General features: G+C 36.3%; 2 protein-coding genes across 6 annotated transcripts in view; one reads left to right on the forward strand and one right to left on the reverse strand.

Moving 5' to 3' along the window:
• The window catches only part of LOC110157421 (microtubule-associated serine/threonine-protein kinase 4-like), a 26,676-nt gene extending 14,404 nt beyond the window's left edge, over window positions 1-12,272 (reverse strand). The window contains exons 1-4 of the mRNA XM_020921757.2: window positions 11,727-12,272; window positions 4,300-4,453; window positions 3,185-3,312; window positions 707-738 (exon numbers count right to left, since the gene is read on the reverse strand). Coding sequence (XP_020777416.2) covers window positions 707-738; window positions 3,185-3,312; window positions 4,300-4,453; window positions 11,727-11,939 — 527 coding nt within the window. The 5' untranslated portion in view covers window positions 11,940-12,272. The remainder of the gene's footprint in view (window positions 1-706; window positions 739-3,184; window positions 3,313-4,299; window positions 4,454-11,726) is intronic.
• Window positions 12,258-20,673, forward strand: LOC110157456 (interleukin-31 receptor subunit alpha). 5 transcript variants are annotated; one of them, XM_055153556.1, is made up of 15 exons: window positions 12,258-12,951; window positions 13,017-13,196; window positions 16,692-16,784; window positions 16,947-17,083; window positions 17,169-17,311; window positions 17,397-17,526; window positions 17,617-17,705; window positions 17,782-17,989; window positions 18,375-18,560; window positions 18,630-18,761; window positions 19,056-19,220; window positions 19,297-19,440; window positions 19,553-19,634; window positions 19,732-19,813; window positions 19,878-20,673. In XM_055153556.1, the coding sequence occupies exons 2-15, from the start codon at window positions 13,090-13,092 to the stop codon at window positions 20,289-20,291; spliced, it is 2,112 nt and encodes a 703-aa protein (XP_055009531.1). In that variant the 5' UTR covers window positions 12,258-12,951; window positions 13,017-13,089; the 3' UTR covers window positions 20,292-20,673. The 5 variants fall into 5 exon arrangements, with proteins under 5 accessions (XP_055009531.1, XP_055009533.1, XP_055009530.1 ...); XM_055153558.1 differs by having other exon boundaries at window positions 12,262-12,951; window positions 13,017-13,191; XM_055153555.1 differs by lacking the exons at window positions 12,258-12,951; window positions 13,017-13,196 and adding exons at window positions 13,302-15,630; window positions 16,534-16,615 and having other exon boundaries at window positions 16,689-16,784.
• Window positions 20,674-20,705: the final 32 nt, after the last annotated feature.

Below are 20,705 nucleotides of genomic sequence, written 5' to 3' on the forward strand. Positions count from 1 at the left end.
CTCACAATTACTATGGTTACCAAGGTCAGATGAGGCTTCAGAGCACTAGATATATAAAGCGATGCAGCTGCTAATATCACAGCAGTGTTACCAGTGGCTCACATAGAGCAAATACTTCCTCTGGTTCACACGACAGGTCGGGCTCAGTTCACTTTGCAAATTGGATGAGACTCAAATCCGCTTCATGTTTGTGGCGCATGACATTATGCCATCTGTATATCTATTTAAAAGTTTTTCTTCTTAAAAGATGCACTATATAACTTTTCTGATGGGAAATTTCACAGTATGGCATTAAATGCATCTTTCTGCATGCAGACAAACAGGTGATGCTGCTAGGCCAAGTTACAGGTTAGATCTGTGGAGAGGTAACCCTGCATTTTTTTCTATGTATTTTAGTAACTATAAACATCTAAATAAAGAAAAAAATAAACAAAGATATTGTACAAGTTAATGCTACACCATGGAGCATTCCTTGCAAAGCAACATCATCTCCATGGAGACAAGCAAACGGCAAAACCATCACCAAAAGGTTACTAGGTGCAAGTAAAAAATATTATCTAGATCAGGCAGGATACACAAAAAATCTGATTATGATCACCTTCACCTGGAGCATAAATGTAGTCTAGGCTGCAACTGCTCTGTGCTCGGTGATCAGTAACTTTACATTATATTGAATGTGAGTGTGTTGCAGAGGGTGAGCACTTACAGACTGCCTCTTCTGGGAAGACTCAGTTCTTTCTGAAAAGTGAAATGAAAAATTATATTATAATGAAAAAATATGAGTATGTTTTACATTTTTTTTAAAAATACCCATCTTCTAGCACACAAACATTGTGATCACTCGTAACTACAATGATGCATTTCAGACAAATGTCTCAAGTGTTTGATGATAGAGGGGAAAATATATAAAATTATTGATAATATTGTAAATATTATTTTACAGATTTAAAATGTGAATGTATATTGTTTATGATGCAAAAATGAAAATGCAACAAATTTATGTTACATCTTCTATAGACTACAAATAAGATAGAGATTCAAAACTCACTCAACCAACACATTTACAGGTAAATTTCTGCTGGACCGCCACAATGTTGACCCACCTTAGATAAATTTATGAGATTACTAGATAGTATAATAGATTAATAATTAGGAAACTACAAAAGAGTCGCAGTTCCTGAACCAAACACAAGATGCTGCTGTTTTACTACTACTGCTATACTACTGCTATATTATATTCACACTGTTTAAGTGTCCCCTCAGTAACTGGCCTTGGACAGCCAAAAGATTTAATTAATGGGAATATACAGTTTTGCGAATTCATTCTGACCAAAAATTCCATTTGAGAACAACTGCTTAGTTTGTGTAATTGCGAAGTAATTCAAAACTAGTTTGATATTTCTTTATTCAGTAAAAAGTTGACACTTCACAACATCCAACAAGTAGATATAATTAGATGAATACAAGTGCACCCATCTGCACTTTATAATAAAGAGAAATTGATGAGAAACCTAAAGTAAAAATTTCAGTTTTTTGGCATTTATATGTGCAATCATAAGGAAAACTGTCACCAAACAGGATCATGCACAGTGGAAACTCTGGGGCGTAAAGTCCAGATCCAAACATCTTAGATAAGTGCAGTCTGTGCTGAGATCCAGCTACAATAGTGTTGGAGAAGCAGCTGGTTAGAGCCTACCTGTAAACCACGTCTCCTCAGGATACTGGACTCATCCATGGTACAGAGCCTCCTACCGGTGCATAGCCATTGTGCTCAGCCTAGCTCAGCCTGCAGCTACATCTGATCTTAGCTGCTAAACACTTCAGCACAAGGTGTGATTGGAGGGAAACAGTCAGCTGACAGTCTCTCGCTCTCGTCCTTGTAACTCCAAGGAGTAAAGGAGAGCAGCATGGAGTGATAGAGGAGGAATCGATGCAGGAGTTTTAGGTAGCAGGCTGAGCACAGGCAGAGCTAAACTAGCTTTGTCAAAAGGCACACTCATTTTTCTGCGTGCGCCCTAGGTCGCTGTAAAATGACAGGATTTCCTTTAAAGCATTGTTTCCTTCAACCTCTGCAGTGACTCTAGCATCCTGTCTGCAGCAGAGGGATTACAGACAATGCTGCATTAATGCCATGAATGAGTCACCGAGACACTGGGGGACTACCTAAACACTATATCTATGCTAAAGATGAACATTCACAAAATGTAAGACCCAAGGCCCACATGTTGTATGTAAATATACTTTATATGTCCTGGATACACAATCCACACTGCAAAACATGTGAATGTATTCTATTTAGCAGAAGGTAGAACTTTCTGAATTATAAAGCCATCCTGAGAATTACCACTTGTGATTTTGGATTCTGTTTCAGTCTGTTTAGATTTTCCCATTCCCTCTCTGTCTTGCTCATTTCTATTCATTGTGGTCTTGCTCTGTGAATTTTAAGTGGACTCACACTATTCTGCACAACTCAAATCTTAAATTAATGCTTTTTGCCAATGTCACAATTTTATTCCCAACGAGACTTTACCATCACTTTTAATATGTACATGAAAAAGAGCACTTTGATGTACATATTAATTATATGAGTTAGCTGTGCCCATACAAAGACCCAAGTTCATCTGCCTGAATCTGAAAGGCCTTGGAGTAGAATGTTAACTATAACTATAACTATCTATTTTATAAGAAAAAAGAAATTTAAATCTGTCAACAGGACAAAAGTCTTTGATTGAAAACTGTTCATTGAACACCCATCAGACAAAATTTGACTGTGTAGGGCTGACCATAGCCTACTTGAAGTTTTGAAATTAAGTTCTTACACAATTACTAAGCCCTTACCATCTGATATAAACTTGGTTTACAATTCCTATTATAAATCATATCAAACTGATTTTACAATAAAACACGTGAATAAAATGACAGTAAAACACAGAATCTATAAATAAAATATGTCAAAGGAAATGGCACCCCCAACTGGATTGATTAAATCATGAATTTTGCATTTGTCTGTGAATAAACAAACTAACCCTTTTGAGGAGCACCTGTCATAACAATACAAAACTAATGGCTCATGGTTACACTGAAATTGACTGTTGTATAGATTAACTATCACACACTTTCACAAGTCATCAGGGAACTATATAAAATTTGACAGAAGTTTGATCTGCTGTTATTCTGAACTCACCTGACTAGAGGTGATGGATGGGTCAGACTTCCCGAGGTTAAGAGACCGCATACGAAGCAGATTTGATGTCTCAGGTGAAGGATGCCAAGTGGGTTGCTGTGTGTTACTAGGCAGCAGAAGGTACTTTCCTGCAGGAAAGTAAAGGGTTAACAGTGTCAGTAAAATGGTATTGATTCACATTCATTCTACTAATGACACAAACGTGGTGAATATTGCATCTGTACCAGAGTGCCATTCGAGCAGATGACTAATGAAAAAAAGAGATGCCACCAGCTAATCTGCCTGATAAGAGACATGCTTTAGACAAAGGCTCAGAAGGTTACAAACCCATTAACACATCACTGTCAAATATTGAATATGCATTGTCTTCTACAAATGTGACAGGATACACCATGCTTCATATTGTGTTAAACAACATTTACCCAAGATGGCAGCTAGATGGCACTTTGAGCCATGATGTCCTGCTAACAATCTGCAAAAACTTCAGCACATAGAAGTGTGTCTACAACAATTTATTAATCAAATCATTTTGCCCACCTCTATTAGAGCTAATACAATATAAAGTCAACATTTCAAGTTTATTAAAAATCTGTTATTGTGTTTCAACAAAAATGAAACTGACAATAACAAAACAATGAATGATAAACAAAGAAAGAACCCAACTCAATACTATCTATCATTTATATTTATCATTTATATTTGTATTTACTTATTTTTATGTATATAATGATACTTCATAAATATCTGACTTGTTTGAAAAAGTACACTGTAATATGTAAATTTTGGATGGCATAAGCACAAGTATTGTATTGGTGATTATAAGCAAATTCCTTGATTCCCTTTAGCGTAAGGCCTCTTCACTTCTGAGAAGGAAATGACCAGTTAACAATCAGGAAGTGAGGCAAGCAATGGCAACAACTTCCTCCTCTGGGAAGGCTGGCCTAAGCCCAGGGTTGTGCACATCGGTAAACATAATGTCCTTATGAACATACACATTCTAATTATCAAGAACTTTATAGTGCGATTAACAGGAGATGTGCATTTCCAGGGGCCATGTTTACAACGTTTAGTCACAGACAGCCGCAGTGTGAAAACTAGACTGTTGGCCTAATTACCTGTAAGTCCACCCCCGAGGCTCCTCCTGCGCATGTGTGTCCCATCTTCACTCAGATACCGCTTCAGTTTCAGGGCAGGGTTTAATCCCACCGTCAGGTCAGGATTACTGTATTTACGCACTGATGTGGCAGGAGGAAACAAGATGTGGTCCATCTGGAAAGAAAAAAAAAAAAAAAAAAAAAAAAAAAAAGTAAGTTACACCTCACACTATAATACTCAAGGTCATCATTCAAATCTGTTCTGATTTATAGTAAAGGTTATCATTAGCAAAAATAATTAGAAACGTCTTCATTTTCTATTACCTTTGGCAAATACTATTCAAGATATTTTGGGTCTTTCTTCCTCATTCTTCTTTATATCAAAAGACAACCATTTCCTGACTCCTTTCAACACATTTGGGTCATTGTCACAAAGACAGGCTAAAGCTTTTCCCCAGAATCTGGAAAGTCCTCTTTTTGCATTATGCAGTTTAGTATCAAGTTTGCCTGACTCATTGGCTGACAGATCCCATTATTATGTCCTCACCTCCATTATGTTTGTCTCAGTAACTACTACTCTTGTAAATTGTACAGTGGGCCGTACCTACTTTATTGGCTGACTTCCAGCCATACGATTTTTTCCCTTGGAAACTAAGTAATAATAATCCATATGAATGGTCCATTGTTCTCAAAAGATGACGCGTTTTTGATTTAAAACTACCAAAGAGTTTCATCTATTTATTGAAGCTCATGTTTTATTTGTGCTATGATTCAAAAAAAAAAAAAAAAAAGAGTTTACCAGGGCGATTATGGTTTAGACACATTTTGTTTAAATTCTAACTGACACATTTAGTGATTAATCACAACTAATCAATTATTGAGATAATCATCAACTAATTAATGGAATGATCGTTATCTAGACGTTATCAAGTCTAGACACTAAAACATTTGATAAGGATCAATATTATCTGGGTCAAATTTATAAAAATCTGATAGTCATTTATCTTTTATGTTCCAAACAACTAATTAATCAGTAGAATGTCTGTAGATTAATCGGCTCATAAAATAAACGTTACTTGCAGCCAGTTTTGTTCATCATAACAATTTCTGTATCAATACATCGCACTTCAAACTGTGTGTGAGAGGCCTACTTTGGAGAGATGCAGCAGAGGGAATATCCATGTGAACAACAACAGGGAAATACATGATGCAACAGTATAAACTCAAATCAACCGCAACTATGGGTGGAACTAAGTACAACTGAGACACAAATGTGTGATCCAGTTTTGCCTTTGGTGTCACTGAAAGACTGCTACAATTTTATTTTGTGAGATCTTGTCCCATTCCAGACAGCATCAGATGAAGAATATATGTGCGCAAATGTGTCTTGAGGCTTGTCACTTGTGTGGGACACCCTTCCCTTTTTTAGTGTTACAATTATTGTGAGAAGAAATCTATTGTTTAGTCAGAGTGTTAATGCTAATCCTGTGAAAAACATAAAATCAAGAGATCAGTTTTTTGTTTTTTTTTTAACTTCAGTTCACATTGTCTAGTAGATGATCAATGGTCTATGAACAGCTTTATGAAGCAACACTACACTACACTAAAGTTAATGTGATGTAAAAAGTAGAAAAAAGAGGCAGAATAGATTGAAATGATTTACTTTTGCATGAGAAATTATCCAGACTGTTATGATTTTAGTTCTTACAATTATATGTGACCTGAGAAATCATGATTATCAATGAACCCATTGATCACTATGAGTTAGTAAATGTTCAAATAATTTTACAATTCAACAATACAGGAAGCAAGACTGAAAATTCACATCTTATTGTCCTCCATGTTATTTAGCAACACATTGCACTGCAAAGTATGCTATTGTGACAAACCTATCTTATCTTATATTCAGATATTCAGATTTTGTTCATTTGGTGTACCTCTTCTTCCTGTAGCCCTTATGAAAACTGTGGGAGTATTGGAACTTTTAAAAAGCACTGTTCGAAGCCAGTGCAGTGTGCGGCCTCAGCAGGACACAGCAGGTAAGAGGAGCTTGGCAGCAGTCTGTGCCCTTTCACCCACCATCTCTGAGGCCTGGGGCGGGCAACCAGCTGAGCCAAGAGAAAACATCAAATGTGACCTGCCTGCTTCCTCTATCAGCCCCTCTGTGTGTGTGGACAGTACCCACAAGCTCATGTTTTCTAAGCACAACAAAGCAGCAGGCAGAGAATTTCAAGTAGCATACCTTGTATTTACCAACCATATGATCGCCCTGTGGCTTTGTGAGTGTTTCAGTAACCGTTGTGCCACCAAGCCAGAAAAGAGGAATACATTTACAAACCAAACATGATTCTGTGATCTTGTATCTCAAGAGATCTGTGATACTATGTTCAACCGCAGTATCCGCTCAGTCAAACTAAACATGCCATTTTCCCAAGTGCCTCCCAACCCCCTAGCTCTTTCACAATATTTCCTGTCTCTCAAAGATTTAAACAACCCTGTCTTTTGAAAAGCTTACCAGTCTAATAAGTATGTCACGCTTGGAAGTAATATGTACAGGCATAAAGCACAACAATGAGGCAGGCTGAACAATAACAAGAGGTGAAGTACGGCAAGAGCTGGGTAGATCAAGGTTCCTGTACATATATAACCACCACAGAGTGTATATTATAAACACACTCCATCTTGACCAGTAACTTGATTCAATTACTGTTCACTCTAGTGGTCTCAGTATAGAGGCCTGAGTTACTAAAAACAATCAAATATCTATAAAAATCTACTTAGAGCCTCGAAAAAAACAAAAAACAATCCACTAAATGATATGTTAATATATGAACGAACACAGGGTCCTTAATGCGTTTCCATTGACAACATGTAGAAACAGAATATTTACAATGAGAATGAAAACAGCTTTGTCAGAAATGTCAATACCAATCCAATTTGTCACACATAATTTAATTGCTTTTTATACACATATAAATCACATAATCACCATACAGAAAGAACATGTAAGTGCTAGCGTACTCTGTAAACACTTGGGAGCAAAAATATTTCAGCTGCAGTGGAGCATGTTCCACTTGTCTCGCCTCCTCCCAAATGACTGACGTACATTTTGGCCTGAGATCCCTCTTCTTTAGTAAAGATATTTACTGCCTTTAGTAAACTACAAACTGCTTTTTCGCTCAGAGCTCTGATGACAATACTGTTCACACAACATGTTTTAATTATTATACTGGATATCATCACAATGTTTAGATGTGGTCTACCCATTTACTTTGGAAAACCACAACAGCTTTGCATAGAATTTTGACAGAATTAATCATTTGGATGTTCTGTTACTGCCCCAAAGTATGGGAAGTACAGGTGTGCAATAATATTGATATATCATACCATTTAATGTGATGAAACAGTATCGATATCGGGGGCTGCTGTATCGCTAAATCACCAAGAATATTTTTGCATACCTTTTATTCCTTTTTGCATACAAGTTTATGTTAAAACATTGTGTTGAAATTGCATTTTTCTTAAAGTTTCAGGTTGTTCATACTATTATAATATTTTGTAAAAGAAAGAGTTAATCAATTAAAAAAGATTTCTGTAATAGATTTGAGTTTCTCTGCACAAATATTTGAACTTGTTATTTTTGAGGTATATATGCCATGAGTTTTCTGAACCGGCCCCTTTGGGATCAAAGTAGGTTGGATACGGCCCCCGGACCAAAATGAGTTTGACACCCCTGGTTTAGAGGAAGGAAACTCGTTTATACAACACATTTGATATTTTCTGTGTTTTGACGATTAAAATGTTGGTGGTTCATATTAGCTTTGTACAAGAAGTGATTTAACAAAGACTTTTAGTATCACAGCCATCATTTAGCCATTATTTTTTATTGCACCGTATCAAATCAATTTGAAATATATTGTATCGAACCAAAAGTGCACTATATCGAGATATGTATCGTATCGTGGCCTATGTATCAAAGTATGTATCGTATCGGCAGCTTCTTAATGATACCCAGCACTAATGGGAAGGCTGTAGTAGCATAATGGCCATGCATGCATTTATGTGGTCATTAACTAATACACAACCATTTCATTATCTAAAAGGGTGATTGCATTAAAAGGCCATTTTCATTTACAAAATCCAGTGAATATTAAGTCCACATTCATACTGAGTCCCTAAAGTAAAATATTTAGTATAATTTTTTCAAGTCTCAGAACTTCTTCAGTTGTAATGACTGTCAATTTTGATATGTTTTCCTTACCTTGTGTTCAGTTGATGCGTTGCATAGCAAGACATATCTACCCAGGGACATCTTCAAATGCTAAGAGGAGTAATCCTCAGTTTGGTCTAGCTATGATAACATGGTGAAGAATTCTGGGCAGCCATCAAGTCAAAAATCAAAGACAGTCCAAGGAAAGACGTATTCTACAAGTGGGCGTCAGAAGAGCCTTAACAGTTAATCCTCTTAGTCACAAACTACACCTGACGGCTTCCTGATTACAGACGTAACTCTGGATATACAGGCAAAAACCACGTTTGTCACAACCAGTGCCTGGCAAGAAAGTTAAATATTCTCAAATCAGCAAACATTGGTAAACCCACCGCAGCTGACAGAAAACAAACCACAAAAATTGATGCGTCAACATTAAAGATAAAACAGAATAAGATAAAAAATAAAACTGTTGGAATCAATATTTAGTTTGAGCATTGTTATTCTTTAGAGTTGGAACAGTTAGATTTTTCGCAGTTTAAAATTATGTTAATTTCTGGTGTCACATGACCCTCACAGAATGCAGAGAACAAAGAAATGTACAAATACCCCCAATATAGAGGAAAAAGCAAGTACAGCCAGAGATGTTTGGCCAAACAGAGCTCTTCAGTTACTGTGAACAATCCTCTCCTTTTATTATCAGTGGTCCATCTCCATCATTACTCGTAGTGGTTAATGCAAGGACATCAGGAAAAAAAAAAAAAAAAACAACAGACACTTACTACTGCATTCAATAAGTAGACTAAAATATGTCATTGGTTAAGACACTACAATGATATCTGTGTAGTATGTGTAGTATGGTGAGTCAGTAAATTGAGTGTGGGCTGTAGCTGAGTATTTATATTTTTCAATTGTACTGAAATTCATCTGAAATAGATTTTGTATCAGTAGACTACCTATGTAGCAATAAATTATATTCCACAACCAGCCATATAAATCATTTCATTTTTTGAGGAAGTTGAAATGAAGATGAATAACAGTATAAAGCAGTTAGATGGTATATCATATCTAACTACCGAGTCCAAGTTTACATAAGGCAAACTCAGAGTCAGTGTTTAGCTAGAATAATCCAAACATTAAATACAGCTTGATAGATTATAAAGTGGACATAACAAACTAAAGCATTTCCTAAAATATTCTACCACAAGAGCCAAGTCAGGAAATGTATCATAAGCAAAAGAAAGCTACAATTTATATCAGGACTATGAGATTTAGTAGCATGCACTTTGGCTTCACTGTTGTCAACAAATGCCTAGAAGCAACGACGGACTAATAATGCGCACAGATAAAATGAAGGTGGCATGCAGGTTTGATTAGTGTATAATGGATCATGCTGCACATCATTTATGAAAATTATAAAATCATCTTTTTTCCCTTAGTGTTGGTTTAATCTTGAATTGAAAGAATTACATAAGCGTTCTACAATTTCATGGATCGTGTTATCACTGCCCACAGTGTTGGCCAGCTCTAGGCCTGTGCAGACCAGAGACTTCTACAAAAGCTGTGATAAAGTGTGACGAGAGCTGCTGTGCTGCTATAGTAAAGTGCTGCTTAGTGCTTGCACTTGTAACGTTAGCCTGTGCTAAGTCCGGAGCTGGAGTGACACCTGAGCTGGGCTTTAATGAGAGGTGACGTCACTGAGTTCTTTAAAGATTTTCCTGCTGAAACTACAACAGTATAAGTTATAGAGGTCAGAGTGTCCTGTCTGACCCCAACTCACTTGTTTTCATTTTCATTCACACTCAATTTGTCACTTTTGCTCCTATTTTAAGAAGTCTCTATCATTCTCTTTAGAAAATTATATAAAACATATCTTGGTTGGAGCAAATATGCAATACAATTTATCTTTCTATACAACTTGAGGGTTTTACACAGTCATGCTCTTTAAAGATCAAAAACTGCACTAATCTGTCATCTTGTGGTAATCCAGAAAGTGCTCTTAAATCCAAACACCCTCACCAGACTGAGCACTGAAATGATCACAGCCAAACTGCAGTCCCTATTGATGGAGCTAACAGCTAATGATTTTAGACTTATTAAAACCATTATGAATGATTTAATAATTACCTTTAAGATGAATATTGTGCCAATAGTTTAAATTGCATTATATAGGAACAATCATTTTGGCAGGTCAATATTTATTGGAGACTCTGTACTAGTACGAATTGTTTTGTATTTTTCTGTAGTAAGAGATGTGTTGAATAAATCCTGATGATCCAGTGGCACAAATTAGTTTTAATATGATTTTCTTTTCAAGAAAAAGAAATCACACTTGAAAACGTATTATCGTAACAGGCTTACAAATGAGTGCTAAAATACAGCAGCTTAAGCAACTGGAGTAGCAGGTTTTAAAGCTGCAAGTTGTAGCTTCAAACTTACTGCTGCAAACACAGTAGCCATTTGCATTTGAATATAATTTTGAATAATTGTTCTGCTCTAGCCATATGAGAGATGCATCCATCTTTTTCAGTTCCATTAAAGTTCCATCAATGGCTTTAAGTAAATGCCAATATTTGTTATCAATCAACAGGTCTAAAAACAAACAACTGTCAGTTTAATTCAAGTAAGTACAAATCAGCTTTGTCAACAGTCTGAGTTGTCAGTAGGTGAGGGAAGGGACAGCGAGTCTGATGAATGAAAACACATCCAACTGCAATATAGGCAGACGACTTGGACAATGTTGCAAAATATGTAGTATTGCATTGTCCTAACTCTTTCAGGGGAATTACCCAGAATGCACCCAACCCACCTACAGCCTAAAGTCAAGTTGCATATGATATGAATTAGAGAAGGCTCAAGCACTTTCCATCACCACACCCTAAGTTCATCCAAGCCAGTCAGACCAGTTAAAAAGTGAATCAAACTACAATGTAAAAGCTGACTGTTGAGATGTTGATTTTGGACTCAAGGGGGTTAAAGTAGGTCACTGACAACTTAAAAGATTAGCCTAAATGTTTCCCTAAAAGGTAACTCAGCTTTCTACAAACTTGCTAGTCAACAGCTGATTTGAGAGGTGACAGTGAGTAAACTGTCTACCACTAATGTTTGGAAGCTGTTTTGTATTTACAAGCTGTTGTCTCTTTATATGGGTTTGTTGTCTACTGAATGACATGCTTGTTGCACAGGTTAAACGAATCATGCATAAGTACAGGTGAGGGCGAGACTTCTGCTTGTTTACCCTTTCGTCTTCCTCGTCCTCGTCTTGGTCTGGCTCTTCTGGGGATGTGCCATGTCCCATAGTGTTGACGCACTGAAAGCCCGCGTGGTGGCTGTCTTCTTCAATTGATTTTAGGTCCAATTCTGATGTCAGGTCATCTCCTTCTGATAAGGTGTGAGAACCTGACGAGGACCGACTCTCCGCGCCCGCTGCTGAAACCTCTTCCTGCTCCATTATTATTATTGGCCACAAACGCTAAGAGACACCTCCGTCGGACGATATTCTACCTCCAGTCTCTACTAATGAGAGCCACAAATTACCTGTCCAGTGAAAAAAAACCCAATAACACGCACAAGAATATCCATTTCGCTCTGAAGCTCCGACAGGGGTGACCAAAAAAGTCAACGTCACTTGACAGGAATACTAATTTAAAAAAGAAGCTGTAACTGCACTGCGCCAGACACGCAAACTAGATTAGACGAGGCGGCAAATTTGCGCTCTCCAGCTAATTTAACTCCAGTCACGGCGCGGGGACCATGTTGCCACTGGCCTTATTGCACGAGTGGGACACGGGCTGCTCAATCGGTTCCAAAATATTCCCGCCCACAACTGGGTAAGGTGGACCAATCAGATGTTTTTTGTTCCCAACGCAAAACAAGAATTGGTTCGTTATCTTAGCTTGAAAAAAATTAAATAGTAAATTTTATAATGACGACATAAGTTTTGACAAATCAACAATGGTTCAAAGTGCACTTTTGGCTATCAGAATGAAACTGGTTAAAACAATCATATAGTATAGGTTTTCTCTAGACTATTTCCAGTACCCTAACCCTAACCCATTACACATAATTAATTGTGTCAAATAACAGATCGGCCTGTGGCTTTCTTGTCATATTGATCTGAGTGACAATTAACAAATGATTCTTTCCTTAAACAGTGTCCTCTTGAACTTAAAAACCTTTAAAGCAACTATCAGGTAAGAGCATAAACTTACAATATAAAAAAGAATAGCAGAGTCCTTCTCATTTACCCAGTTTGACCTTGGTTAAATGGCTTTCTGATGTGTGAACTTCAGATAGGCTACTGACTTAAGTCTGGTGAACACTGATAAGAGCCATGAAAACACGAGAAAACTGTTTACATAGCCTTGATAATTTGTCTCCACATTACATATGTTGTGAGCTTTATATGTTATAAAAGGGTCTATGCTGTTTCCGAATGTCAATGGGAATATTTAGGCTACATGGTAAGTAAAATCAGATTAATTTAAAATGATCTTTTCTCGTTTTCTCATTCATTTTTGTTTTGCAGTTTTCCTCGACAAAATCTGTACAGGTCTGAACAACTAGAAAAAAATCTGATTACTCACATCTGTAATCAGATAATGCGTGAAATCTGTTTTTGCTGTTTTTGGAAGATGGCACTGTTGCTTTGGTCGAGTGTAGGCTGTAGAGTAACCATGGAGGACGGGGGTTTTATGTTTCATGTGTGGTGAGTAAATACTGAGTACTAAAACAAACTACTAGTTGTGGCGTTTTAAAGATGTTTCACTATAAACTAGAATTTTAAATCTTTTACAATCTAATGCATGTAAGGGAAGAGACTCAAGTGGCCCAGTGGACGCGACTGCTCAATTTGCTCTTTGTGATAGCGGCATCTAGTGGTTAAAGTAAGATTAACACTCAGAAGAAATGCAGAGACATCAAATTATGGCTTCAAACATGGATAAAATATTATTAATTCGAATGGCCTTATCGATAATCTGCGGCATCAACATTACCTGGGGGTGTGATGGTAACTATAGAGACTCTGTGTAACATTGTGTAACCTTTCCATCATATGCTTTTCTCCATGAAGATGTTTTTGCTTTGTCTGGAATATTTCACTGTATGGTATTCAACTTTTCTTCTTTGATGAAGGCTGTACCAGACTAAGTTACAGGTCCGATTTGTGGAGAAGCAACCCTGCTCACAGTCAGAATGCCTGTTTTTTGAGCAATAAAACCACCTGTAATTAAATAAATAAACACTACAGCTGTTTAATGTCAAACTATGGAACATTCCAGGCAGAGCAGTGACAAATCCATAGAGACAAACAGGTGAAGGACCCCCATCCAAAAAGTTACATGGTGCACCTTTAACACAATCTGGACAGAAAGACTTGACTTAGTTGGGACTACAGACAGGCAAGATTATTTGTACTGTTTATATTGATTACAGCCACAAGCTAGATAGAATTAGTTCAATTAGAAACTCTCATCTTTTTGTTGAAAATGAAATACCTAAACCATGAACACTCATATTGATCACAGGCTCCTGAAAATGTGTTGTTTAAATCCATTTTGGAGTTTTCAGACTATCTTAAATCTGTGTGGCTGTGTTTGCTGATGTGGGCATTGTATCACCATGGTAAATGATGCATATTCCACCATAAAGATACATGTAGAACACACCCCCACTGCAAAGTATCAATTAGCAGTAAATTCTTCATGATTCTAACTTTTTTACAGGCCAATACAAAGTACACGATTTTATTCTGTTGTTTGATAAAGAGAAAATACAACAACACTATTTAATTTTTGTAATGCTATGAAGTTCAGTATATAAATAGCCTAGATTTCTCAACAAATGAGAACTACATACATCAGCAGAGTCCTATGAACAAAGACAGATTTTTATCAAAGAAACCCACATACTGTTCCAAGTCATGTAACCTTCAAAGTGTTTACAGAGCTACTGATCTTGAGGGCGATAAAACTGGGGACATTTAGTTTTGAGAAACAGATGAGTAAACAGACCTCATTTAACGTAAAATCATCACTTTGACTGAAACAAATAATTTACCATAATCTAAAATTTTGGCTGTAGACAATAACAATGAGCGTGAACTGTCAGTTGAGAATCCTAAATCAAAACATGTTTGTCTGAGGTGACCACGTTGAATAAGTCAATATTCAATATACTGATGCAGAACCTTAAAAACATATATAAAGTTGTTAACTGAACCGAGGCGTGAACTTCCTGTGTTTACATTTTAGCTCTGAAGAGGAACAAGCCCTAGAAAGAACATTCACTGCTTTTTGCCTGTTTGAAACTTTTAACAATAAATGAAAGCTCAGCATGGGGTCAAAAGTAGCCTAATATATTATAATGACAAAAAACAAATATGGTTATTGGAGTATGGGTTATATTCATTTGCTAATCTTGAGAAGTTTTACCCTACAATTCCCTTTAACCTTTGAACAGGAAGAGGCAATATGCAGCCAAAACATTCACATTACAATATCTAAGAAAGGCACACAGATCGTACAGGGTAGTCTGTCTTATGTAAATCCTGTATATGGAACAGTTTTATACAGAAAAATAAAGTGGTAGTTCTCTTGGTGTAGTTCTCAGTAGTAGTTTTCTTCTGAACACTGTTTATGCAAATGAGTTTATTTCCAGTAATTCTTAGACATGAAAAAGTGACTATGCCTGAAACTCAGACTGAAACAGTAAACGGTATAATGCAAAATGAAAGGTTTGTTTTTAATGTAAATAAATTCTTTGACAGCAAATTAGAAGAGGCAAATCTTTAATATGTATACATTTTATTTCCGACTGATAGGATGATTCAGACTAGATTACACAGATTAAGGAAATAGAAATGATCAATATAAGCTATTTTTAATGATATTTCTTCAGTTCCTAGACCCACTGAGGTATTATAGAAGTCTCCACCCCTTCAGCGACTTTAAGTGCCTGGTGTGTTTCCTCTCATGTCACAGTGATAGGGTGAAGGAACATGTGTACAGTAAAGAGGTGCGGGTAGAAGCCACAGATACCTAAACAGCATCCAAAAGATATTAGAGTCTTATGCAGCATGGTGAACCGTGGATCACTGCGGAGTTTCACCCTTTTAAACTTCCTAACTTTGTTCATTGTAGGTATGTATACAATTTAAATACCTATAGATCTATGTATATTTGGGAACGAATTAGCGAAGAAATAGTCTGGAATCCATTTGTATTTAATGGTGCACTATGTAACTGTTCTGGTGTTCTGTTTTGTCACTCGCTTGGTTTCTTGAGTGCTTTGCCTGGGATGTTCTATTGGGGAAAAAGACTCCGTTTGTAGACACTGATAAATGTTGAAGCAAAGAGGCAGAGTTTATTTTTTGCAAGCAACATGTCCCCTCGACGTCAGACCCCTAATGATACAAGCACCAAGTTTATATAGGTTGAGATGACCAGAGGACATACATTTAAAAGTGAGAAGGTGACTCCTACTGAGGTGTAGCCAGATGTGTTCCTGTTGGCCTTTCTGAGCAGAATGTCACATGTGGAGTTAAAACAATAGGAAAGAAAGAGGCCTGAAAACCAACTGCTTGATTTGATTTGCATCCATATTCACCTGCCTTGGTCACTTCTGACAAAATTGCTTCCAGATAAGATTAGCAAGCAATAAGGAACAGAAGCATTTACATTTGAAACTAAATGAGTAGTTACAAGACCAAATGTGTTCCTAAAGGACAAAATAATTACACAATATTTTAATTTACTTTACAGTTCCACAGCATAGCATTAAACATATCTGTCTGGCATTTTATTGCAAAAAATAATAATAATACTCTGCGAGTAACTAACATCTCCCTGGAGACAAGTTGGCCTACATGATGGACCTCCAACAGAAAAGTTACTTAGTGCATCTTTGATGTATGTTTGCTATATTTTACCCATCTATGTCTGTATGTAGGCAACACTTGTATTTTCAGTTAAAGAAAAAAAAAATGTTGTTCTATTAATATACATGATTTACAGATAATTGATTTATTCTTGGGTTTGTTTCAGTAAATTGTAACACTTCCTGTCCAAATTATCATCACTGTGAGTTTCATCCAGGTAATGAAACTAACTCTGAACCATTGAATTAGTTGAGTCACAATACCTGAATGAATAACTGAGAAAACCTCCGCTGTTTTAGGTCACAAATTAGACTGTTTTAGTAGGTGGGGATCGCATAGTAAAAAGGAATGGAGATGTGAGCAGCAACCTGGAACTGGTACATCCAAAAAGACCTACACACTCATCATACAACAGGAGTACGTATAATATTGACTTGAATTGTGTGATCCCAGATCACACACAGGGATACCATAGATGGACTAAAGATACATGTTTTGTCTACTTATATGTGCAATGGTATGATAATATTGTTTTTTGTTTTTTTTTCTTATATTGTGTTTCTTATTCTGTCTTTTAAGAACTTACTGCACACGCCTTGGGCAAAATGAAAAAATTCAAATATTTGAAAATAAGAACATGACTGCCATGGCTGTAGAAAATCCAGAGTCACAAAACTGTACAAAGGTCATTTTCAAGGGAACACCAAAAAATCTATGTAAATTGAATATATTTATTATGTTTAATTGAAATATTTCCTTTAGGTTTATTCTGTGTCTGTAAACGCAACATTTGCTTTTCAGTTCGATGTGGTCCACCAGTGGTGGCTTCTTTTTATCGCCATTCTGGGATCCTTGATGTTAAAGTTGGCTGGCTAAAGCATGACAATAAATTAATTCAGGGTTACACAGTGAGATATAGACCAATGGGAGAATTGTCATGGGAAGTAAGGAATACCTACTGGTACAACAGATTAGTGTATAAGATGAAGAGTACTGTTATTTTATCATTGTCATTTCCACTTTTTAAAGATATCAGATGGAAAGGGCAGCAGAGAAATCAGATTAAATTCAAATTGGACTTATGTGGTGGAGATAAAGTGCATCAGCAACAGCAAATGCTCACAGTGCCCTTGGAGTGCACCATACATTATACCTCCAGGTTTGAGAATGTTCAAATAATGATGAGGATGGTATCACTTACTATTTTTTTACTTATGTTTTAATAATTGAACTTTGTGATGTTTCTTAGAACTGAAAATGCAGCCAATTCTCACTGGTCTTAAAGAAATGGAGCACCCAGTTGCAAAAGGCAGTTGTTTGGTCTCTCTCACTTGGAAGGTATTTAGTCTTAATGTTTCAAGTGAAGTTACTATTATTAGTAATTTATAATCTAACCAAAATCTATATTTGTCAGACTGTTGAAATAGAAAGGCCAGATGGGTATTTTGTAAGCATTCACAAAGCCTCTGGAGAGCCGCCAAGTGAGCATTTTAACACCACTGATACAGAGATAAGGCTTCATCTGTCCTGTTCAGTGTACACCGTTAATATTAGTGGCTTCAACAATGTTAGTGTCTCCCCAGCCCTCAGCCAAACAATAAAGAGTTGTGATAGTATACCACGTGAGTACATAATTTCTTACATAAACCTAAAACATATATGTGTACAATGTAACTTTTTTGGTCTGCCACCTGCTTCTTTGCAGAGATGTAATTTTTTCTTTGCCTTTCGCCTAAATGTTCCAGTATGTCACTATGCCATTATTATTTTTTGACAAAAGAGCTAACTAAACTTGAATAACCTGGATTCTTATTCTGAGTCGGGTGCATCTCCATAGACCTGTAACTTGGTCTGCTGACATTACCTGCTTGTTTCCATGGAGATCGAAAGCCATAACATTCCAGACAAAGCAATACATCTTCATGGAAACAAGCATAAATGTTACATAGTGTATCTTTAAATGACAACTTGACATACTTTGACTAACTATATTTTATTTTGATGTAGGTATGGACACTGAGAGATTAAATGTTACAGTTCATAGCAATATCTCTTTTACCGTGCATTGGGAGCCTCAACTCTTGAATAACTATGTCTGCTACTCTGTGGAGTGGAATCAGAAGAACCAACATAGAGCTGCATATTTATCATTTTTTGAGAACACATGGAGTAATTGGACACTTAATTTCACAGGTATGTGTAGAAAGTTGACAAAGTACAAATAATGTAAAGTAAATTAATGAAGATGTTTACAATGAGCAGAGCCATTGGAGCCTTACAAGAGGTACTCTCTGTCTCTACACACACGACCGAATAGAGAGACGTGCAACCTAAAACACATCAACAGCAGCGAGAGCACTTTTGGGAGCAAGTATTTCTATTATATGGAAGGATGTAAGTAATATGTTGAGCTACTAACAATACACTGATACCACTTTATAATAACTACATCTTAAGCATGAACAAATACTTTATTCATAATGAACAAAAGAATGAAGCTTTGCAGTTACTCAATGAAGGGGTTAGGACTGGAGTTATGGCATTGAGTAGTGACAAAGCCTCAATCATTCTTAGTAAACAATTTGTTCATTATGAATTCTGTGTTCATGCTTTATTAGGGCTATTAAATATGTAGTTATTAGTGTTACCAATAAGATTACTACATTATTCATTTATAATTTTCGACAGCACCCATCAGCGCCCCAACAAATATCAGCTGTTACAATGTGACATCCAGTTCAGTGGTGCTGCAGTGGTCACAGATCCCAGAAGAGGATCTAAGGGGCTTTCTACTGGGCTACAACATTTACTACAAAGAATACAACAACAGGAATACACGCACAGCAGAGAAAGGTGGGTTTTAATCTGTGCAATTTCTTTGATTTTAAACATGCTTACTTTTATACCTTACCAAACCTCTTTGTTGCAGTTGTGAGTGTAGATGCAGATTTGACCAGCTATGTAATTGAAGAACTGAAATCTGGCACGAGATACCAAGTTAATATTTCAGGTGTCACTCAGGCTGGAAAAGGAGTAAGAAGCATCACATGCTTCTTTAAAACATATAAACCAGGTTAGAGAAATAAATCCATAAATTGCATTGATATTGATCTATATCTATGTCTATATCTATAGCTATAGCCATCTCTCTCTCTCTCTCTCTTATATATTTTTTTTCACAACAGTTTATATGAAAGACAATGTAATTATAGTTGTCTTTGTTACTACAATTGTACTGCTGATTGTGGCATGTCCAGCATTAAAAAGGTAGGTCTACTTTAATACATTCTAAATGTGCAATTTCTTTCTACTGTATTAAGTATACAGTATATATCATTTGTAATGAATACTTTTAAAACTGTAGAAGTAAAGCAATCCTTTGGCCAAGCATACCAAACCCTGAGAACAGCAATGCTATACAAAAAATAGAGAAGTCTTGCGAGATTGTGAGTATCAAAAAATATTACTGAGCCTGGAAAGTATATGTAAAAATATACTTTTTTGTCTTAGGAACTTCTGGACTCACTTCAAACTTTGAAAGTGGAAGAGTGGCATACAAACAGCTTACAAATTATTGAAGAAAGTGCTCTCCGTGTTTCATTGCTAAATCTGTTTGCTGTCGAGACCAAAGAAGACTCTGGTTTGATGGCACCTGAGCAGATCCAAGAGGACCCAATCAAAGACATAATTTTGGATCAACCTGCTAACTTAGAAATGACTGGACTTCCAAATACTCAGACTGCCTTCACTTGTGGATATACTACTTTGGAAATTTTTCAGCAAACAGTGAAATTTCAGTGCAGCCCAACCAGTAGCCAAGAGGCCAGAGATGAATTGCATAACATGTCTGAAATCAAACCAGTCCTAGACTATGTTGGACAGTTCTGCTCGAGCCCGACTTTTGACTTGTGCACAAGACTATGAAAGAGACTGTGAAAATTTACTATGATTCACATTAATATTCATATTTTATCATTGTTTGGCTTAGACCTACATAAAACTACAAGTGATCTAGATGATATTTGATAATGACCTATGCTTTGTTTAACAGATAATGATTACTGGTGTCTTGAAAATTATATTAGCCATATTTTGTAATTTAAAATAGTTAAAATATTTATCTATTTAGTTCACACATCACAATAACATTATCAAAACATTTTTTGAGTTGTCATTTTTATTTGCATGTACAGACTAGTCTAGGACAGGTACTTAATGCATCTCTGTCCTGAACTGTAACTTTCTGTTGTCTTACTAAGAACAGTGTATTGTTATATTATATAGTCATAAAAATACTAACATTTTACACATTTGCTTAACGTATTTTATCTTACAGCA

The sequence above is a fragment of the Boleophthalmus pectinirostris genome, unplaced genomic scaffold (assembly GCF_026225935.1).
Source record: "Boleophthalmus pectinirostris isolate CB_2022bp ecotype Guang Dong unplaced genomic scaffold, ASM2622593v1 HiC_scaffold_18, whole genome shotgun sequence".
NCBI classification, from domain to species: Eukaryota; Metazoa; Chordata; class Actinopteri; order Gobiiformes; family Gobiidae; genus Boleophthalmus; species Boleophthalmus pectinirostris.

Coding starts and splice junctions, on each gene's coding strand:
- LOC110157456 (XM_055153555.1), top strand. CDS start 15,567: ATGGTGAACCGTGGATCACTGCGGAGTTTCACCCTTTTAAACTTCCTA. Junction 16,785..16,946: donor ACACTCATCATACAACAGGA/GTACGTATAATA, acceptor CTGTCTTTTAAG/AACTTACTGCACACGCCTTG. Junction 19,635..19,731: donor GCATGTCCAGCATTAAAAAG/GTAGGTCTACTT, acceptor TTAAAACTGTAG/AAGTAAAGCAATCCTTTGGC.